This window comes from Aspergillus flavus, chromosome 2, assembly GCF_009017415.1.
Source record: "Aspergillus flavus chromosome 2, complete sequence".
In the NCBI taxonomy this organism is placed as follows: Eukaryota; Fungi; Ascomycota; class Eurotiomycetes; order Eurotiales; family Aspergillaceae; genus Aspergillus; species Aspergillus flavus.
In genome coordinates this window covers 3,894,619-3,915,128 of record NC_092409.1, presented here as the reverse complement: position 1 = coordinate 3,915,128, position 20,510 = coordinate 3,894,619, and the positions used below count along the sequence as shown (strand labels likewise).

The 20,510-nt window shown below is 48.5% G+C and overlaps 6 protein-coding genes across 6 annotated transcripts; 4 read left to right on the top strand and 2 right to left on the bottom strand.

Annotated features, from left to right (window-relative positions):
• Positions 1-365: 365 nt before the first annotated feature.
• F9C07_2198450 (mRNA 3'-end-processing protein rna14) lies at positions 366-5,473 on the top strand (the record flags this gene model as incomplete). Its single annotated transcript, XM_071509434.1, has 6 exons — positions 366-1,262; positions 1,316-1,747; positions 1,814-2,816; positions 2,886-3,578; positions 5,020-5,062; positions 5,305-5,473. The coding sequence occupies 6 exons, from the start codon at positions 366-368 to the stop codon at positions 5,471-5,473; spliced, it is 3,237 nt and encodes a 1,078-aa protein (XP_071363899.1).
• Positions 5,474-5,551: 78 nt separating this feature from the next.
• On the top strand, positions 5,552-5,975 carry F9C07_2539 (uncharacterized protein; the record flags this gene model as incomplete). The annotated part of the gene is made up of 2 exons (XM_071510968.1): positions 5,552-5,755; positions 5,850-5,975. The coding sequence occupies 2 exons, from the start codon at positions 5,552-5,554 to the stop codon at positions 5,973-5,975; spliced, it is 330 nt and encodes a 109-aa protein (XP_071363898.1).
• Positions 5,976-6,018: 43 nt separating this feature from the next.
• Positions 6,019-8,568, top strand: F9C07_2540 (putative eukaryotic translation initiation factor eIF-2C4; the record flags this gene model as incomplete). Its single annotated transcript, XM_041289922.2, has 4 exons — positions 6,019-6,205; positions 6,276-6,424; positions 6,477-8,313; positions 8,372-8,568. 4 exons carry the CDS (start codon positions 6,019-6,021, stop codon positions 8,566-8,568), a joined length of 2,370 nt encoding a protein of 789 aa, XP_041143074.2.
• Positions 8,569-9,947: 1,379 nt separating this feature from the next.
• On the bottom strand, positions 9,948-13,637 carry F9C07_2541 (transcriptional activator spt7; the record flags this gene model as incomplete). Its single annotated transcript, XM_041289911.1, has 4 exons — positions 9,948-10,578; positions 10,628-11,316; positions 11,371-12,509; positions 12,563-13,637. The coding sequence occupies 4 exons, from the start codon at positions 13,635-13,637 to the stop codon at positions 9,948-9,950; spliced, it is 3,534 nt and encodes a 1,177-aa protein (XP_041143073.1).
• Positions 13,638-14,116: 479 nt separating this feature from the next.
• F9C07_2277775 (uncharacterized protein) lies at positions 14,117-15,426 on the top strand. The gene is made up of 2 exons (XM_041289920.2): positions 14,117-14,279; positions 14,387-15,426. Exons 1-2 carry the CDS (start codon positions 14,255-14,257, stop codon positions 15,019-15,021), a joined length of 660 nt encoding a protein of 219 aa, XP_041143072.1. The 5' UTR covers positions 14,117-14,254; the 3' UTR covers positions 15,022-15,426.
• Positions 15,427-18,271, bottom strand: F9C07_2277774 (protein-tyrosine phosphatase 2). The gene is made up of 3 exons (XM_041284815.2): positions 17,110-18,271; positions 16,763-17,028; positions 15,427-16,708 (listed from the first exon to the last, which is right to left on the bottom strand). The coding sequence occupies exons 1-3, from the start codon at positions 17,279-17,281 to the stop codon at positions 15,863-15,865; spliced, it is 1,284 nt and encodes a 427-aa protein (XP_041143071.1). The 5' UTR covers positions 17,282-18,271; the 3' UTR covers positions 15,427-15,862.
• Positions 18,272-20,510: the final 2,239 nt, after the last annotated feature.

Genomic DNA, 20,510 nt, shown 5'->3' with positions numbered 1-20,510 from the left:
CGCCGCGTCTGTTGGGCGCATTCTCGCGCCCACCGCCTTAGTCACGTGAGAGAGCTTGCGTGACAGCTGCAGCTTCAGCCACAGCTTGTGAGACGGCATCATCTATCACTGACATTCCATTGACCTACGAAATCTTATTTTACCCCGGATTCTGTTTGAGGCGGATACCTTCCCAAGAGTGATTGGGTGCCTTCCGGCTTCTCCTCTCACAGCCTAGGGGTTTTGACATTCATTGTACGTCGCTTGGGTAGCAGAAAAATCGGATCGTCCGTTCCCCTCTCTGCGGAATCAGTCACTAACCAGATCCGAACACACAGGTTTTCTTTTCACGACACCTTGATTGGGACTCAGGAAACGCTTTTGTCATGGCTGAAGATGATGCTGAGAAGGCCTTTTTCCAGGCCCAGGCAATGAATGCGGACTCCGTGGACTATAAAGCTGTTGAAGATCAGGGCGCTAGTTCAGATTCAGATGATTATGATCCTTCGAAAACACTTCAAGATCAATATTCTGCTTCCATTCTTGATTCTAAGCAAAGTGAAATTGCTCCTTCAAGTGCTTCTCCTTCAGATCCAAATCCCCCTACACAGTCTATCCCCCCTGAAACAGATCCCAGCCAGCCCGCGGACAGTGCCTACCCTTCCCAGACACCATCCCGAGCTGACTCCCAGGCATCAGTGTCGGCACCTGCGTCGGGTACTTCTGTACCATTGAAGACGAGGACAATTGGGGGCTTTGTGGTTGAGGACGAAGATGAGGATGACGCGGGTGATGCGGATTATGAACCGCCAGCTGTACTAGGTGTCGAGGACATGAATACTATATCTATGAATGTGCCTCAGCAACCCATTTCAGGAAATGCAAATGAAGATACTCCTACCCCTGATGTATCAATGGACGGTGCTGTGCAGGCATCTGCCGACGCAAAGAATTTTCCCAATAGCTCTTATACCCCTGCTTCTGCTGCTGCTTCTAAAAGCGATACGCCTGCGCTTTTGAGCCAGGACATGTACAACTCACGTACTTTGCAGTCTGAAAATATGCAAGATAGCGCTGCAGCTACTCCCGTTCCTGATTCTCCGTCAACCTCCAAGGGCCGATTGCCTCACGATCGCGTTGGTATTTTGGAGGACAGAATACAAGAAGACCCACGTGGTGACATCCCGGCATGGCTCGAGTTGATTAATGAACACAGAAACCGCAATAGAATCGACAGTGCTCGTGAAGTATACGAGCGTTTCTTGACGGCATTCCCCTTCTCTGTAAGTATCTGATGCGTCACCTTGGGAGAAGGCAAGAGCTGACCCGTTCTCAGGCTGAACAGTGGGTGGCATATGCAACCATGGAGTCTGAACTCAACGAGTTGTATCGTCTCGAGCAGATATTCAATAGGACTCTCTTGACTATACCCGACGTCCAGCTCTGGACTGTATATCTGGACTACGTTCGCCGGCGTAACCCTTTGACAACCGATACTACTGGTCAATCAAGGAGGATTATCTCTTCTGCCTATGATCTAGCACTGCAGTATGTCGGTGTAGATAAGGACTCCGGGTCTATCTGGACAGATTATGTCCAGTTCATACGCTCTGGTCCAGGGAACGTCGGTGGTTCTGGGTGGCAGGACCAGCAAAAAATGGATTTGCTGCGCAAGGCTTATCAGAAAGCTATCTGCGTTCCCACTCAAGCTGTCAATAACCTTTGGAAAGAATATGACCAGTTTGAAATGGGTCTAAACAAACTTACGGTAATTCGGATGCCCTGCTTACCTGTAGTTGCGTGCCCACGCTAACGTTGCTATGCTTATATATAGGGACGGAAGTTCCTTCAAGAGCAGTCACCCGCGTACATGACCGCCCGCAGCTCTTATACGGAACTGCAAAATATCACAAGAGACCTGAACCGGACAACCTTACCCAGGCTACCCCCTGTTTTAGGCTCTGATGGTGACATTGAATTCGGGCAACAGGTTGATATCTGGAAGCGCTGGATCAAATGGGAGAAAGGCGACCCACTTGTTCTAAAAGAAGAAGACCAGGCTGCTTTCAAGGCTCGTGTAATTTATGTGTATAAGCAAGCTCTCATGGCTCTTAGGTTTTTACCAGAGATATGGTTCGAAGCTGCCGAATTCTGCTTCCTAAACGACATGGAGAACGAGGGGAATGAATTTTTGAAGAACGGCATAGAAGCTAACCCCGAGAGTTGTCTTCTTGCGTTCAAGCGTGCTGACCGACTAGAAATCACATCGGAGTCCGAACAAGATCCCATAAAGCGAGGTGCCAAGGTTAGGGAACCTTATGACAAGCTTCTTAACGCGCTTTACGACTTGATCGCCAAAGCACGCACTCGAGAATCTCAAGATGTCGCACGACTTGAGGAAACTTTCGCGAAAATCAACCCGGATACTCAGCCGTCCAAGACAGACGATGACGATGACGACCAAAGTGACTCGAAGGCCAGAGAGTCGATGAAGAACGCCCAGATTGAAGCCCTGCGCAATGCACATGCAATACAAATCGGTATCCTTTCTAAAACGGTCTCTTTTGCTTGGATTGCTCTTATGCGCGCAATGCGTCGTATACAAGGCAAGGGTAAACCTGGCGAAATGCCCGGCTCACGACAAGTGTTTGCGGACGCTCGCAAAAGAGGACGTATCACAAGTGATGTCTATATTGCAAGCGCACTTATTGAATATCATTGCTATAAAGACCCGGCTGCAACAAAGATCTTCGAACGGGGTGCCAAGTTATTTCCCGAGGACGAGAATTTTGCGCTCGAATACTTGAAGCACTTGATTGATATTAATGATGTTATCAGTAAGCTCCCCGATCCGAACCTGATCTTGTAGGTCGTTCGAAGATGGAAGCTGACGTATCTCTTTTCAGACGCTCGTGCAGTCTTTGAGATGACGGTAAGAAAGCTAGCATCTAACCCGGAAAATGTGCACAAGACCAAGCCCATATTTGCGTTCCTTCACGAGTACGAATCTCGATACGGAGATTTAGTCCAAGTTATAAACCTAGAGAATCGGATGCGTGAACTGTTCCCTGAAGACCCGACGTTGGAACAGTTTGCCCATCGATACTCTAGCCCTGCCTTCGACCCTACAGTTGTGCGGCCGATCATCTCTCCCTCCCAGACAAGGCCCAAGACAGCATTCCCAACGGAACAACCCGTGTCTCGTCATGGCACTCCATCTTCGAGGTATCCGGACGCGTCAGTAACAAACTCACCGAAGAGACCGTTGGAAGACTTTGATGACGAAATGAATCGACCACGCAAGTTTATTCGAGCCGACTCCCCACTGAAAACAACCCAGAGACGACAGTTGGATCCGCCAAAACGTACCCAGCAAGTTATCAGTAACCAGACTGGGTCTCAATTCCGGTCACAAGGTTCACCTGCTCCATTGCCTCGTGACATTGTTTATCTCTTGAGCATCATTCCCTCGGCGTCAGCCTACAATGCTGGTCGGTTTTCACCGGAAAAGTTGGTCGACCTTATTAGGAGAATTGATATGCCCACCTCCATCTCACAGATTCCACTTCCACCATCTGTTCGCGGGCTTGGGTTTCCTGGTACGTCTCTAGTTCCCTGTAATCTTCTTACAACCCCACTTTTCCTACTAATGCTTATCGCTTTCGACAGGTGCCTATCGCCCACAGTAATATACCAACGCATATAGGCATGGCTCCTACTATTGCTTGATGATAATGCGCAATATCTGAATATCTTGGGTTCCCATTGCCTGGTGTCTCGCATCGGTTTCAACCACATCTCATCGGCCTGGCGTGTATTAGATCTGTAATCATTTTCCAATGTTGCTTACATTTGACGAACGGCGTTAAAGTTTGGTTTGGCAAATTGTCACGAAATCCCTTAGCTGGGATCAACAAGAAATAACCCTCGGTGCCTTTCTTTTGGGTAGGATATGTTATCCATTCCTGGTCGGGTTTGTACAGTTTTTTTTTTATATCTCTTGGTCTCCGATATGAAACGGTCACTAGGAAGTTGTGGTGGGTTGACGAAGGGGAATTTTTGTTTCTTTCTATGGCACGAATTGTGCGATTCTCAGGATACCTCTCGAGTCTGCAATATCTTTCTTCTCCTTTGACAATGGTATTTAACGTGTTCGTGAAGTGACGACGTTCCTCAACTCTGAGTAAAAGCCATGATGCGATGTATCATCCAGATCGTTATCTAAATAAGCATCTATGCAAGTGTGCCCACAATGTGAGAGACGAGACTAGAACATGATATTGCCAGCGGGGCTAAAGGCCAGACTGATCTTCTGCAGCTCGACAATCTCTTTCAGATACATACCCTAGTTCCAGTACATGTGTATCTCGGTCTTGACGTGCTCCATTTTCCTGATGAGCGCCATCTACACAACGTGCGGTGCTGAGAGAGGTCAGATATAGAACAGTCAAACGTGACACTGACCGTGACGGGATTTCCAGCCAGAGGCCTGGTCAACTATTGTCAACTTCTGTTAGCTCTGGTCACCTCAGCATTTGGTCTATTCCTACTCCCTCGACCATCTCTAAGACTCTTCCACCCATCATCCGCAGGAGACCACCTTGTTGTCTGTTGCGCCTTCCTCATTTGACCATCGATCTGTTCCTCCACCTCAATCAACTCTCATTATCATCACCCTAGGCAACAGCCTGAACAGTCAACCAGATCTGTTGTGTTTCTTCCTGCTTGATCTCACCTTCCACACCTTCCACACCTTCGAGCCTCACCACATCTCTTCCTTCCTCAACCCATTTCCCTTTCTGCCAATATCTTTCTATCAACATCCTTCCTCCAGAATCTGCTTACCACTTCTATCCCCAAACCCTCGCCATATTCCATCCTGTGACCACAAATCCCCATATCCTAAGCCGACATTCACTGGAACCTTAACATCTCTATCCTTTTCACAGCCACCCACACCTAAAACTGGACGATCAGTCAAAAAATGGCTACCAGTGATCCAGCTTTGGACAGGCCAAGACTGAAGACGGACATGTGTAGAAATGTCGATCTCCCTTTGGGGGCGTTTGCCATCAACCACTTGGTAAGTTGGATTTTTTTTCCCACATTCCCTTGGGTAACTCCGCCTTGTATTCGTATTCTCTTTTGCCTTGAACTCTTTATTCTTCATTCTTCATTTTTCTTGCCACATACATTCCCTTTTGTTGGTTTTTCTTTCGCCTTTTTCTTATTCTCTACCCCCTTCACTGTGCGGATTCCTTCCCAGGCCCATGTTCATTCCCGTTTACTCAAACGGCATATGCATGGGATTACGGGGATTCACAGGCCGAAGACTGTCCATCCATGTGGGAAGCCGACATTCATTGCGTTGTCTTCTATTACCCGAGTCAAGTGTAAACGCTTCACAGGATGGCGTTCTCCCTATATAAGAAAACCCTCTCTTCCTCCCTATGGAACTTACTCTCCTTCTCTCGCCTTTCTCATATCTGTGTGAACTTGCTGCCCTGCTTTGTTTCTTTTATATTGCCACTCTCCTGGTCTCATACCAGTAACCTTTATTTTCCCTTCTACCATGGAGGAATTCGAAGTCGTCAATAAACTTACTGGCGGTCTCCGCCACCTCCGAGTTCGTGAAGCTGACGAAGTCGTCAAGTATTCTGTTCCAGTCGAAACTGTGCCTCGTCCGGGCTTCAACACCACGGGCAAAGAAGTGGACATTTCTCTGAACGCCTATCCGATCACCAAGTTCCCTAGTAGGAACGTTTACCAGTACGATGTGAGTGTCTCCGGCAGCCATAGTATCTTGTTTGACTCAGCCAATGGGTCCATCCAAGGCCTCATAAGTAGACGTGGACTAACTTGGGACATAGGTCAACATCGGGAACGGTGATGAGAAGAACATCGTCTGCAAGAAGGTCTGGAACTCGAATTCAAGAAAGACTGCTTTGAAGCAGATCGTTTATGATGGTCGCAAGCTTGCATGGTATGTCCCGTAACGCACAATGCATAGAAAGAGGAGTTGCTCACCTACACAGGTCGATGAACAACTACTCGAACGGGCTGAATATCATTGTGGACCTTGACGCCGAGCAAGGCCGCACCGGCGGTCGAACCCCCAATGCGTTCCGTCTGGTTGTGCGACCTACTAAAACGGTCAATCTCGCTGTCTTGAATGCCTGGCTTCAGGGACGTGCTGCCTTCGGGGAATCTGTTTTGGAGGCTCTAAGTATGTGCCCGCTTCCTTCTTTCACTTCTTGCGACCATGATTAACTTCGGAAATCAACTAACGATCGAAGATTTCCTTGACCATGTCATTCGCGAATGGCCCAGCGGGAGGTTTTTGGCAATCCGCCGTTCCTTCTTCGACGAAAATGGAGAGCACAAGGACTTGGGCAATGGTGTGTTGGCCTTCAAGGGCGTCTATGAGGCTATCAGACCTGCTATTGTAAGCCAATCCTCTTTTTGTATTTCTTCCTTAGGCTGACAATGCTATCTAGAATCGTGGACTCATTGTCAACGTGGACGTGTCAAATACTTGTTTCTGGGCTCGCACTTCATTTTTGGGTGCTGCTATGGCCGTCTTGGACTGTCGTGACCACCAGCATCTCATGCATGAGCTTAGACCTGTTCCAGACGGTCACGGCGGCATGACCGAATCGACCGCGTTTTACGAAGTGCACCGTCGGCTGAAAAAGCTAGTCGTCCAAGCACATTACCGGGGCTGCCCTTGCACGAATGTGAATTTTACCGTTAAGGGCCTCATCAATGCCGGTGCGAGCAAGTACATCATCGAGTTGAAGGACAAAGCGACTGGTGTAATCGAGAAGATCACCGTTGAGCAGTATTTCAAGAGGAAATACAACCTTTCACTAACTTACCCGGATCTTCCTATGGTTGAAATGACTAAGAAAGGCATTGTCTACCCCATGGAGTACTTGACTATCCATGGTCTGCACAAATATCCTTGGAAACTCAACGAGTACCAGACCTCGCAGATGATCAAATATGCTGCCGCACGCCCAGCTGATCGCCTCAATTCAATCCACAAGTCCAAGAAAATGCTAGACCATTCTAAGGACCCGGTTCTACAGACTTTTGGGCTCCAGATTGACGAGAACATGATCCGTACCAAGGCTCGATTGCTTCCAAACCCTGATATCCAATTTGGTGGCAATCAACGCCACAACCCAGGAACCAACGGCCGCTGGGATCTTCGTGGAAAGAAGTTCTACCAGCCAAACAAGCAGCCTCTCAGCTGCTGGGGTGTGGGATTTATCCCAGGCAAACGCAATGTCATCAACAGGACCCAAGTGGAGCACTTCGTTGACGGGTTCATGAAGACCTATGCTGGGCATGGAGGCAACATTACCCAACGTCCCTTGATTGCTGAATTGACAGAGGACACTGGCGAGGCCATAAAGAGACTCTTTAACTCAACCGGCAACAAATTTCAAAAGGAGCCCCAACTCCTGTTGATCATTGTCCCCGACAAGAACTCGTTCACATACCTCCGGATCAAGAAGTCTTGTGACTGTCGTTGGGGTGTGCCTTCCCAAGTCTTGCAGTCTGCCCACGTGGCTAAGGCGAACCCGCAGTATATCTCAAACGTTTTGATGAAAGTCAACGCAAAGCTGGGAGGTACCACTGCTCGTATCATACCAAAAGTCAATGATGCCAGCCTCAAACCAATGACAATGATCATTGGAGCGGATGTCACGCATCCAACGATAGGTGTTTGGTCGCCTTCGATGGCCGCTGTCTCCGTCTGCATGGATACCTTTGGTGGACGCTACTGGGGTGCCTGTGAGACCAATGGTGACCGAGTTGAGGTTATCGCTCGTGCAAATATGGAGCATATGCTTACCCCACTGGTGCGAGAGTGGATGTCTACAGTTGGTCAAGGACGCGCCCCCGAAAACGTTTATTACTTCCGCGATGGCGTCTCAGAGGGGGAGAGAGAGAAGATTCTCAAACAGGAAGTTTTAGACATAAAGTCTATCTTTATGAAGTTGACCCAAGATACATGGAAGGGAAAGTTTACCGTCGTAATCGCAAACAAGCGGCACCATATCCGCGCATTTCCTAGGCCGACTGATCGCAATGCGGCCGACAAGAATGGCAATCCCCTTCCAGGACTTCTCATTGAGAAGGACGTTACTAGCCCGCATGACTGGGACTTCTTCCTCTACTCCCACATTGCACTTCAAGGAACCTCGCGACCCGTCCATTACCATGTTATTTTGGACCAGATTGGACACAAGGCACATCAGCTGGAGAACATGATCTATGATCATTGTTATCAGTACATACGGTCCACTACTTCGGTTTCATTGTGTACGTGCCTTTCGCTCCCTGTTTTACAAGATTCCGTGACTAACATGAGTAATTATAGTCCCCGCAGTTTACTATGCACACCTTATTGCGGCCCGCGCTCGCCATCATGAGGATGTGCCTGCCAGTTCTGGTCCGCGGAGCGGACGCGAAGTTCCAATGACAAACCCTAAGCCCAAGGATAAGCCAGTCGACCCGAGACTCTTGCCAATCCATGGTACTCCAAATAGACTGCCCTTCGCAGTTTGGTACATCTAGGTGCTGGTTATATGGATATTACGCGAAGCGACGAAATCTATTTTCACTACTTGTCTAGTTTTCCCCAGCCATGTCTGGCATATGGACTGGGCTATCTCCGCTCTTTCAGCCTTGCTTGCTGCGTTGGTTCATGTTATCAGAACTCTCCACTACTCATGGTCATGCATTTAGAGGTTCGAGTCAGCAACAGCTGAGCCACCGGGACTGACTGCCTTTGGCAAGGGCGGATGGATCTGAAGGATGCGGTTCTTGCAGACGAGAGTTTCAATGTGTGTACCTTAGGAATATCTTTAGGTTTAGCAATCTCATCTCAACTTGCTTTGCTACGTCCTTCTACCAGACATCCACGGAGTCTACGGGAGTAGAAATAATTATCCTCGTATCTTAAGTCTTGGGTGCCATTGAATAACAAAATGGGAATCGAGTGCGTCACCCCAATAGATAAGATAGTCGATTAAAGACAAAACTTAGCTTTAATCTGCAGCTTAGGCACTGGATTGTCAAGGTCTTTATGTCAGATGACATGTTATGTACTGTACGAGTATTGATCTCTGTTTAGAATAACAGAGTAGAACTGTCGGATAATACATCGATGATGAATGGACCAGTAGAGCAGAACAAGTGAAAAGCGGAGACATGGCATGAACGAGCAAGCAAAACGAGGGAAAGTCGTAGTAGATGGGGGAAAGAAAGGAAATCCAAACGAAGAGGGAAAAAAAACACTGCGCACGCTTATATTAGCATACGAGTACATGGTATAGAAGAAGAGAAGTCACCAAAGTACAGTAAAAAGAGACAAGGAAAGACGCCCAGATATGAACAATTTGGTCTGAACTGATTGGCTGCTCTGGGGTCTACCCTTCATCCCCAGACCAAAGAAGGATAAAAAAGAGTCAAGGATTAGAATCAGCTGGTACAGAAAATGCGTGAGTTGCTGTGCTGTCATTCCCTCCTAAAATCATGCCATGCTGCGCCATTCCATGTTGTCGATCACCTGTTTTCGTTTTTTTGTTTCAATGTTCCGGTCCCCAATGCAGATAGATAGAAAAGGATGGAAAAAGGAAGAGAGCGCTGCTGCCAGAAAATCAGAATATTGGATTCTCGTCGCTAGCGCTCCCCCGGTGTTCGGATGTGAGTTGTTGTCTATTTCATGCCCAAGAAACTGGCTTCACCTGCCCCACCAGAAATGCCGGGTATTCATGCACTTTAGCAAAACACTGAAAACGAAATATGATGCGGAAATAAAATGTAACAGAAAGGGTTGTAGAACCCTGGAAGGTAGAAAAGAGACAGTCATCCAAGTTTATAGGTAGCGGAAAGGCTATACAAGTACCATTTCGGCCTGCAACAAGGGATTCGGTATGTTTCGTATAAGAACATCATGATGTAACGCCCGCTGTACCGTTTGTCAAAGGAGCCGTGCTGTCGTTACTTTTATTTGGATCGCCGGTGGCATCACCAATAGAACCAGCGCCTTCACCAGCAGCGGTAACGTCTGGCATGGCAGTATCCTTGGTCACGGGCCCCCCCGAGACCTCGGCAGCAGAGTCCTTGGAATCCATATTTGTCGATGTTGGGTCATCGGTAGTCTTAGTGCCATCCAGGTTCGCTGCAGCTTCGTCCCCGTCGGCAATTGATCCAGGGATTTCCAGAGCCACGCCACTGTTCTTCTTGACCTTCTTCTTGCTGGGTTCTGACGGCCCAGGCTTGATAGCGTTTGGTTGCTGACTAGGAGCTGTCGGAGGGAGTGGCCGCTTTTGGGGGCTGGAAGTCGGCCCGGCCGGGGCAGAAGGTGGCAGGATCTTGCCAGAGGCTGGAAGACGAGGTTTAGCAGCCATTGGCCTTTGTTTCGGTGGTAGTTCAAGATCCTCAACCAGGCCCTCGTTATTGCTCGCTTGTAACTTGGCACCGAAAAATGCTTGGACCAATCCAATTTGCGATGGTAACGTCTCCGATGTGATCCGTGGGTACGGAGGGGGGGGCGGAAAGAGGGTTACGGTTTGGGTAGAACTAAGAAACAGTGAGTATCAATAGTGCATCCGGAAGTTGTCCACCATACCTTGTATTCTGGGACTGAGCAGCGTTGTACATCCTATTCTGGAGGAGGTGAAGCGGGACGCTAAGAGTAGCCAAGCCAAATTCCTTATCCAGACCAAGCTCCTTGAACCCGAAGAAATCTTCGTCAATGTCCTCAGCGAAGTCACCGCCAACGAACTGTTCACTACCATCTGCAAACGCACTGGAACCATCTTCACCTCCATCGGCAAGGGCAGGCCGCAGAAGCTCAGAAAGCAAAGACCTCAAACGGTCATGGACGGTCGCTAGCTTCGTCCCAAGTCTTTCAACGTCGTCTTTGATATAAGACTCAATATCCTCAACACCAATGCCGACAGAGTTCAGTGTGTGAAGCACAATTTCCGGTTCGGTGTATGCCTTTTTCCACTGATTGCTTGAAGACACAATGTCCGTTGGATCGCTGGTAGGAACTTTGGGTGCCTCAATATAAGACTTGAAGGTTTCCCCTATCTTCTGAAAGAAATCAGAAGCGATATCAGTGACAGCGTCAAGAGCTGACGGCTGGTACTCCTCAAATCCAGTATGATAGAAAATCTTTGCAACGGAGCGCTGCAAAGCTGCCTTGCAAACCCATGGAGACACGACAGGCCCTTCATCATTCATTACATGAGGCGGAACATCGTGCTCGACAAATGGTTCCGGCTGATATTTCTGGAACTGGTTCTGGTACATCTACAGTCGAAGTTAGAGTATTGACCAGCGCTTACAGGAGCGTGTAAAACGTACCTGAGATTGCAACTGCATCTGCTTGACAATGCCAATTTTGGAGCAAATCTTTCGAGTCTCTTGCATTTGCCGCATATTCGCATCCATCTTACGGGAAAGTTTGCTTTCGGGCTGGGTGAATGTTCCTTTTGGTAGGATCCTTAGAAACTCCTCGGAAGCATCCACGATGTTGCCATCAGAGTCTTCCCTCCAGAGCAGTTGTCCAGGCAGATCAGGAACGCCTGACATAACATCGTAATAATCAGGGATCACTTTATCCTCTTCGACCTCAATACCTTCGGCAAGAGATCCACCAGCCGGACCAGGCTCCATGGCTTGAGCACTTGACTCGTTGGACTTATCACCTTCCGCATTAACCTGTTTTTGATTCCTCAGCCACCTTCGCATACCAGCTTTGGTGCGCAGTAAAGCCGGTTCGTCCGAGTTTAGCTTGTCGCCTTTGAACAAGCGATGCCTTTCTGCAGCAATAAGAGCCCTGTCTTTTTTCGTGACTTGCTTCCACACCTTGTACTCAGGATCCTCAGCTTCCGCGCCCGGCGCTGATAAAGCACTAAGTGCAAGAGTCGATGGCGCCAATCCATCAATTTCCATAGAATCACCATGGCTCCCAGAGACGCCAGCCGCGGCACCAGCAGGGTCTGAAGGAGTCTGTGTCCCGGGTGGTGGTGTCGCGAAACCGTTTTGGGTGGCATCGGCAGGAACATCGGAGTCCGCGCGTGCAGGTGCTGATGGCTGCGAAGATGCACCTGCAGGAGGCTCAGATCCACTAGGAGTATTTCGAGCTGGAGCAGCACCTTTCTTGGATGATTTACCAGGAGCTTTCCTACCTCTGGACGACATGATAGGCTCATCGTCACTCTCTTCTGCACCGTCAAGCTCCGCGAGCTGAAGTCTACGCTCCTCTGCTTCAACTTCAGCACGATCTCTGATTACAATCTCTGGAATAAGAGGAACAAGCTTCTCCGTCTCCTTTTTCATGTACAAGGCATGCTTGCGCAGAAAATGTTCCGGATTTGTGTTATATTTGAAACAGTTGGACCAGATCAGGTTGATGTCATCAACAAACTCCTGCTTTGACTTATATTGCAGCGCTTTCAGCTTCTTAGTCATTGTTCCCAGGTCCATGGGATGCTTGATGACTGTTTAATGAATTAGTACAGGTCTGCGACTCTAAGTTAAGGGCATATCGTACTTGTGTAATAATCCGGCGCATCACGTTTATTCACACGAGTCAGAAAGGCACTCGAATGCTCCGTCATGGCTTTGAGTTCGCTGAGGACTTTCTCCGCAGCTTCGTATAGCTCTTCCTGGCCAATTTTATCCTCACTGGCCCATTTGCTGCGATTCTTCCGAACCTCGCTCATCAAGCTCCGAAGCTCTGCATCAGAGGCTTGCACCATTGTCCGCTTCATGTCGATTCTCGCGATAAGATTCTTCAACGTTAGACTCGACGCGCCAAGGTTAGCGTTGCTCAGCGAGCCGTAACCGTTTGAAGCTGAAGTCGCATTGTTACCAGCATTGGCTTGGCTTGACATTTCAGCTTCAACTTGCCGTTCAGACTCTTCTAGGCGTTGTTGATCCAGCATAGCATCTCGGTCATTTTCTAGTGTATAGAAGATGGTATGGAAGCTTCTCTTCGCAGCTTCCTCGGTTGCCTTCTTGTCTTCCTCCAACTTCTTCCGAATATCTTCTAACGACTCTTTCTTCGTTTCTTTCGAAACATCACCGCCTGCTGATGTCGTACCGCTCGTATAGCGACTTAAGGGAGGAGGAGCACTAGATTCCTGGGAAGGGGTGAGAGGTTTGGGCTTTGGTGGTGATGGAGCATCTCCATCATCGTCATCGTCATAGTCATCGTAGTCATCATCATCCAGCTTCCTCGCGGGTTTCTTAGCGGGTACCGGAGGAGGTGCAGGTTCGTCAGCGCGCTCATTCTTGGTGTCGGGCTCATCAGCGTCCGCGACGGCGGCGCCGACGAGGTCCTCCGCAATTTCCTGTCCAGCAAATAAGTTATTTATTTTCGCCTCACTGCGTCTGTATAGATCGCGAAATATGGCAATGCGTGGGTCTTCCTCGGCTGCCATATCAGCCTCCGATATCAGATTACCCGCGTGAGACCCATCAGCGTCGACCGAGGCGCGCATTTGGGGCGTCCTGGGGCCGGAAAATGATTTCGAGTAGCCATTGATTGACCGCGAATCGTGATGATCATCGGGAGGCCGAAGATGTCCTGGTGGCAACCAGGCGTGGTGGTGTCCGAGCGACATGCTCGCTCCAAAACCCCGGTTCTGGGGCGGGCGAGGGGGCTCGTTTCTCCACGGTTAAATTCAGGTGCGGAGAGGTAGCAACAGGGCGGCTTGAGTGGCTGAAAAAAACATAGAGACAAACTAGAAGGTGCAGAGAAGAGAGAGACGATAATCTCCGACCCAAAAACGATGGGACGGGCGGAGATTTTGATGGGGAAGTGGACGGCTTCTGTACGAGGTTTCTCTGCGCGAACGGATGAAGTGAAGTCGATCCCGTGAAGGCGGAACGGCCGCCGCAGCCTTCAGACCAACCGCGCAGTTCTCTAGAGAATGATCAACGGTTTTCTTATCCGGTATATTATAGTAGTTGGAAAATGTTGTATATAGTTCGTGTATAATTTAGTTAGTATCTTAGTTGATGAACTCCCCACATCCTGTGACTAGAGATTGGATGGTGGTGACAATGAGTTCAAAGAAGGTACTTTTTTCATTGTCGCAGGTGTTCTGATATCTGATTTCCCCATCCGATCTTATGTTCTCTCAATTAAGCACATGACGCACCCGGAATCATCATCACTGCTCTCTTTCTCAAACTACAACTTCTCTCCGCACGCTTCCTTGACCACCACACAACCACCATGCGGATCCGCTATCCTTTCGCGGGTATGTTGCCTCTGTTGACAAGATTCACAGCTTCCTCCTTCTCTTCCAGGAATCATAATAGACATTCATCCGACATCGTCAGTGACTAACTATCCGAAACTCCGCAGGCGCCTTCGTCTTCCTCTTGCTCTTGGCTGCCTATATCGGTCTCCTCCCCCACAGTGCATCCTCAAGTGTCCCATCGCAACTACAACCCAATGACAAGCTTCTCCATGTCGTGACGTTCTTCCTGCTGTCTCTCATCTTCTACTGGATTCCCGACACCACCCGCCGACGCACGCTACAATTGACCTTAATTGTCTGCACCGCCGTTCTGGGAATTGGCTCCGAGATTGTCCAAGGAATCCTCCCCAATGGTCGCTCGTTTGACCCGTTTGACCTTCTCGCCAATATCGTGGGTAGTCTCGGCGCAGTCGGCTTGTGCAGTTGGTACCACCGGCGGATGCTGGAGAGGCGGCGCAAAGCCCGCTTCGGAGCTCTTGGAGACGCCACAGATGATGTTGAGCTCGGCGTTGGCCCCGGTCATAGTGAGACCGACCATGATCAGGAGGGGCTAGGGCCCCAGGAAACGGGGGTCACGAATCTGGAGCGTGAGGTCGACAATTGGGATGAGAATGCCGTCGATAACTGGGATTCAGACGACGGTGTGGATGAGCCTTCCGGTTTGATCGCGGAAGGCTCGAAACCTTCTGCCCCTGCTGTTAATGGGGACAAGGGAGAGGGGAAGAAACGAAATGACTGATTCGATCTACATTAGGATCTAAAATCTAATTGTTATGAAATATACCTCGTCATTGTTGCAGGGAAGGCCAACTTTCACGCCATGCCATCCTTACCAATGCCAACTCTATTCCTCATGACTGATCTGTGTCACCGATTCACCCGTCATGTTTTACGCCCTCCTACAAGCAATATCAGATCGGTATTGCTATGTTGTTCAGCTTGTTTGATGATTTATCTGCAGGACATAACACTCTTTACGATCTTACTCGTGACTATCTCTATATGTGGATTTGCGGTCCATCCTCGTACATTAGGGCTCGACTTTTTGGCGTGTTCTTTTTATCAGGGACTTCCGGCGTTGTAAATAAGGTCAAAAGCTTTGTGCTTTTTAGCATACGGAGCAGAATATCGCTGAAAATAAATCCTATTATCTTACTCTTACACCAGTTTTCATGCTATAACCGTACAGCCCGGTAAAAATTATACAGCGAAGAATAAAGGTTGCGAAAAAGAGGCTAGAAGCATTGCGTATAGGATTCTCAGTACCTTAAAGGTGGAACTGAATCATAAACATGGGCAGTAATGCTCCCACACAAGACTTCTAGCACACACACGAGGGGTAGACATAAGTGTCGTAAATTGGATATTCAAACGTAGTAAGATGTTATGCAATAAAGCGCAAAGAAGGCGTGAGACCGAATGCAAGTCAGGAACTCATGGTTCGTCGTAAATGCTGCAACTTGGGAAACGGATGAGAAAGCTATTAAGAGAACTATATATATAACAGTGAAATTCGGCCCTGCCGTGGCCTGATGACTTGTCCGTAATGCGACGGAATGAAAATAAGAGCGAGAAAGCCATTATTCGTTATCGGAGACTTCTGGCGTTCCCGACCAGCTTCTGGTTGGTGTGAAGGTACGATCTGAGACAGGTTCCAGTTCTGGTTTCGAGGAAGGCAGATATTCGGACTCGGTAGATAACTTAGCCATTTTCGACGACCGCTCATCGGACCTTCGCCCGGTGATTTCAGGAACCTTCCCAAGCTTCCGGTCGGTTTGTTCTCGCAAGACTTCGTAAATAAACTGCAGCTGCATCTCATTGTAGACCATCATCATTCTCTGCTCGCGCATTTGGTTGACCGTTTCAAAGACTGGGTCAACCTCTGGGTCAGTGACTTGCAACAACTGGTCAGATTGAAGCTCCAGTAGGAGATGATCGAGGGCAATGAAAGTGCCTGTTCGGCCGACACCAGCACTACAGTGCACAATACGTGGGTTATCCGGGGTGCTCTTGGAGCCTGATTGCTCGATTAAATGAAGAAGAGCGCTGCGGTCATCGCCTTCAGGCTTGGAATAATCCGCCCAGCCAGCAAAGAGGAAATGCCAAACGATCTTCGATTCGGCACCCAAAGTGAGTCGCAGCTTGCGGATTTCGGAACGAGACTTCTCGTCAAAAGTGGTCTCTAGCAGCGCAACCGCGCCCACGACGCTTCCATCTCCGGTAGGGTGGTTCTCGTTGTTCACAAATGGATCACGTTCGTCTTCCCGCAGAAGTACCAAAGGATTATCGCTGTTGAGAGGGAAATACTGAGAGCATTTTTCTCGTCCGGACTCGAACGTCTGGGTGAGCATAACGATGACACCCACTTCCTTCGTTTCATGGAATACCATGTGCCAGAAGTGGGAGATATTTCCTACTTTCGGTCCCTGGAATCAAATGATTAGAGAGCACACATATTTACCAGGACGCGGCATGCTTACCTGCGTCGCGATATACCTTCTCTCCTCCTGGGACACAGAATCCTTCAGAGTAATGGGCGAAGCATTGATAAAATCGCACTCGCCATCGTTTACCCGAAGATGGATACGAGAATTTGCCCACGCCTGCACATTGACATATCGGTTCCTTGCCTTGACCTCCGGATCGGCCTCCAGCGCCCAACGATGGGAGGGGTCGTTGGCGAGCATTCCTTCTGCAAGACGTGTCCGCTGTATCCATTCAAGTTCCTCGAATTTTTGATGGATCTCTGGAGAATGGAACAGTCATCTGATTAGCTTTGCCGGAAAAGGACGAACATCCGGGGTAGTGGGAACAAGAGCGAACCAACCTAAGACGGACTGGCAAAGAAAAGGCGGAACGGATTCAGTATCTCCAGCTTCCAGACCCGGGTCATCCTGATCGGGCCCATCTAAGACATCGAAGCCTTCATCGTTGTCTTCGGGAAGGGCGCGCTTGGTCGCTTGGACGTTGGTATCGATCTTGATGGTGGGATGAGCCATTTTGGCCGCAGCGATCCTTTGGAAGGCCCGAACCTTGCCCAGGACGCCGCGCGCCTTTCTTGAGACCCGCTTCTTAGTCGACACAAGCTTTCGGGGTCCGGAGCGGAGGCTGAAGGCGTCGGGCGATGTAGAGCGGGAAGGTGGTGCAGTAACAAGTTCCCCCTCAATGCCGGACGGATCGTCGTTCGCGCCGTTCGGCGGTTGCGGCAGGGACGATATCTGTAGTGTGGACAGATCGGGACAGCTGTGGAAGCTGCCCCTCGTCGTAATTTGCTTGGCCAGATTTTTAGATCTTACCGGAGCAAATCGCTGCCAAATCTTAGTGGGCGGATATCGGCGAATTCGGAGACCAACGACGTGGAAACTCACGACACCGCGCAGTGTCGATAACGTTCCCTCTCACTGAAGACAGAAAGAACGATGGGGTTGGTGCGAATTATTATATAAAAAAAAACCACGGAATCACAGCACGCAATATAGATAGAACGAGGGGCACAATGTCAATGGAAAGCAAAATAAGAGAAAATTAAACAAAGATATTAGATACCCCTCGCAGCAGGGCAAAAAGAAGAAAAGGAGAAAGAGAAAAAAAAAAAATATATAAAAAAAAAGCCGTTATTCCCCCGCACTTCTATACTTGAAGGACGTGCCAGCAGTCCAGGACTTGGAGAAGTAATTATAGGCGGCAAGTGTCGGAATCAATGTAACAGTCAGATCAGGTTCTGCAGATGATTGGAGAAGTTCAAGACAGCAAAGAACGAAAGAAGGAATCGAGAAGGTTTTCCAGGGAATCACGGCAGGGGTTCAATGAGAATGGAATTGTCGGCGTGACATGGACGGTGATGTAATTTGAAGAAGGCAAACAATAGAAGAATCTTGGAATTTGGGGGAAGAGAATAAAAAGTAAAGTAACACAGAAAGAAAAAGATATATAATCAGATAGGAATGGTCATAATAAAATACAATCAAAATAAAAATTAAATTTGTTGTACAGGAGAAGTTCTGGAGAATTTTTCTATAAGACGATCAGATCCATAGATCTACCTAAAAGAAGTAATGATAACACATTCCACGTTTAATTCCTCCCGTTGCACGAGTTTTGTCGAATTAACTGGCCACAAAATTAATCCGGGCTGGTGGACTGAAACCGTCGCTTTTGACTGGCTGCAGGTCATCTGTTGTGGCACAGCTAAAGGCTTGACTCTTGGGAAAGGCCACTTTCTGACTAGTCTCCTTTCTGTTTCTCTCCGACAGCACAGAAAAAACCTCCTCGGCTTTTTCTCTCCCTCTTCCCTCTCTTTTTACCTTTAGCTCCTGAGGCCTGTGGTCTCGTTGCTCGTCAACTACCATCGACATTCTCCATAAATTTGCCTCCTGAGGCTTGATTACTACGTACTAACAGCCCATTCGCAAGATGGTGTTCCGAATGTTCTGGCTCCGGACTTTCGAGGTACGTAATCGCGTGGTTCCAGACCAGCTTTCTTTCTGCTGCCATCCTCGATGTCATCTATGACTGACTCATTCCCCTCCAATTAGGTTTGGCTCACTGCTCGGGTATGCACATCTACATAACCGCCTACGCGCGAATTCCACGCTGATATATCCTCGTATAGCTGCTGGCCAGCCCGGCGTTTCACAGAATGGTGGGACGGGTCCACCAAAAGGTCCAACATCTAAAACATGGGGTACCTCCTGAAGAAATGGGAGGTACTCATAGAGACAATAATGGTATGGCACTCATATGCTTTTAGGTTGGAATGCCCATGTATCGAACCGGTGCTGATGACATCTCTAGGATCCGGTTTGAGCAAGTTCGTCGAATACTTTAAGGAAGAGATCAAGGACCAACTTAAAGGAAAACCACCAAATAAGTTCTAATGATGAGCTTCGGTATATGGTTTTGATCATTCCACAAGCTCCGTGTACGATTATGACTACTATGATACCCAATTTAGTGCTTCTTTTATGTCCCTGTCTTCTGTCTTTTCCTTTTCTTCCTCCTTCACCATCGCTGTTCATTTTATGATTTTAGATTTCACACGCTTGTGTGACCGGATATAGATTGGGCTGTAACTCTTCTGCTCCGTGAGCTACTTCCCTCATTCCATCCGGAGATAAAACGCCAACCGCTTCATCTGCTTTGCCCATCCGGTTCTGTCAGTGGTCTTGTTGGGCTTTGAAGTTGGACGCGTACATATCACTAGAAAGCAATACATAAAGTGCATGTACAATTGGAATACTGTTCTTTTGACCCTGAAACCAGTGTTCTCCTGATTTAAAGGTTATAAACTGGGTGTTTCCATGAATGTCGATTGATATGCGAAACCGTGGAGATAAAGACTCACCTTAGAGTAACAGCTAGCAGGCATGTGTCAGCATGTACATGCGCTGACTCTAAGATCATTACGCTTTTTCATGCTTTAGGCTTAAGCAGTACACGATCAAAAACACGTCATGAGACCCACATCATCTCTTGTGGTTGATGTTGGTGATGAATTCTTGGTAGGTGTCTTGTCTTCTTTTCACATAATAGCCACTTACAGCAAGTGGGGTCAACCCAGAGTATAGACATGTTTAAGGACAGTAATAAACGGTCCTTCGTAGCGCGCGATTGTTGCAAGGAGCACGCAGTCTTCCGAACTTCCGAAACATACTCTCTCCATTTGTTATATAACTCGTAAGCTACCAACTGGATCCCAACCCCCTAAGGATACCACCATTAAGCTTCTTTTCGAACAAAGGCACATTATAAAACCATTCCTCGGCGGACCCCCAGAATTGCAGTAGGTATGCTGCGAGGGTGTCGGTGCCTCATTTTGAAGTCCTGGAAATGTGAAACATGGCATTGACACCCATCAAAGACACCTCCTCCTCTGTGCCATGTAGTAGCTATGTGGCTCCTTGTTTTAAGGTGGGCTAGTAGTCTCTACGTTGTAAATATGTTATCGTATGTAGGGCCAAGTCATTCATCCATCTCCTGGAACAAGAAGGGCTGGAGAGTCCCCGGGCAGCCGTGCTAGCCGGAGATTACGGGACAGGGGATAAACGCAGGGCTTGATCTGGTCACCTATACCAGTTGTAGGACAAGGTGATATAGGTAATTGTTAGTAGACAGGGCCGTTGGGCGGCCACGAACAGTGGCGACGAATAATCTCAGTAATGTTCGAGCATCGCGCTGGCAGATCAGGAATCCTCTCGAACGTTTATGAACCTGTATGACCCTCGCCTC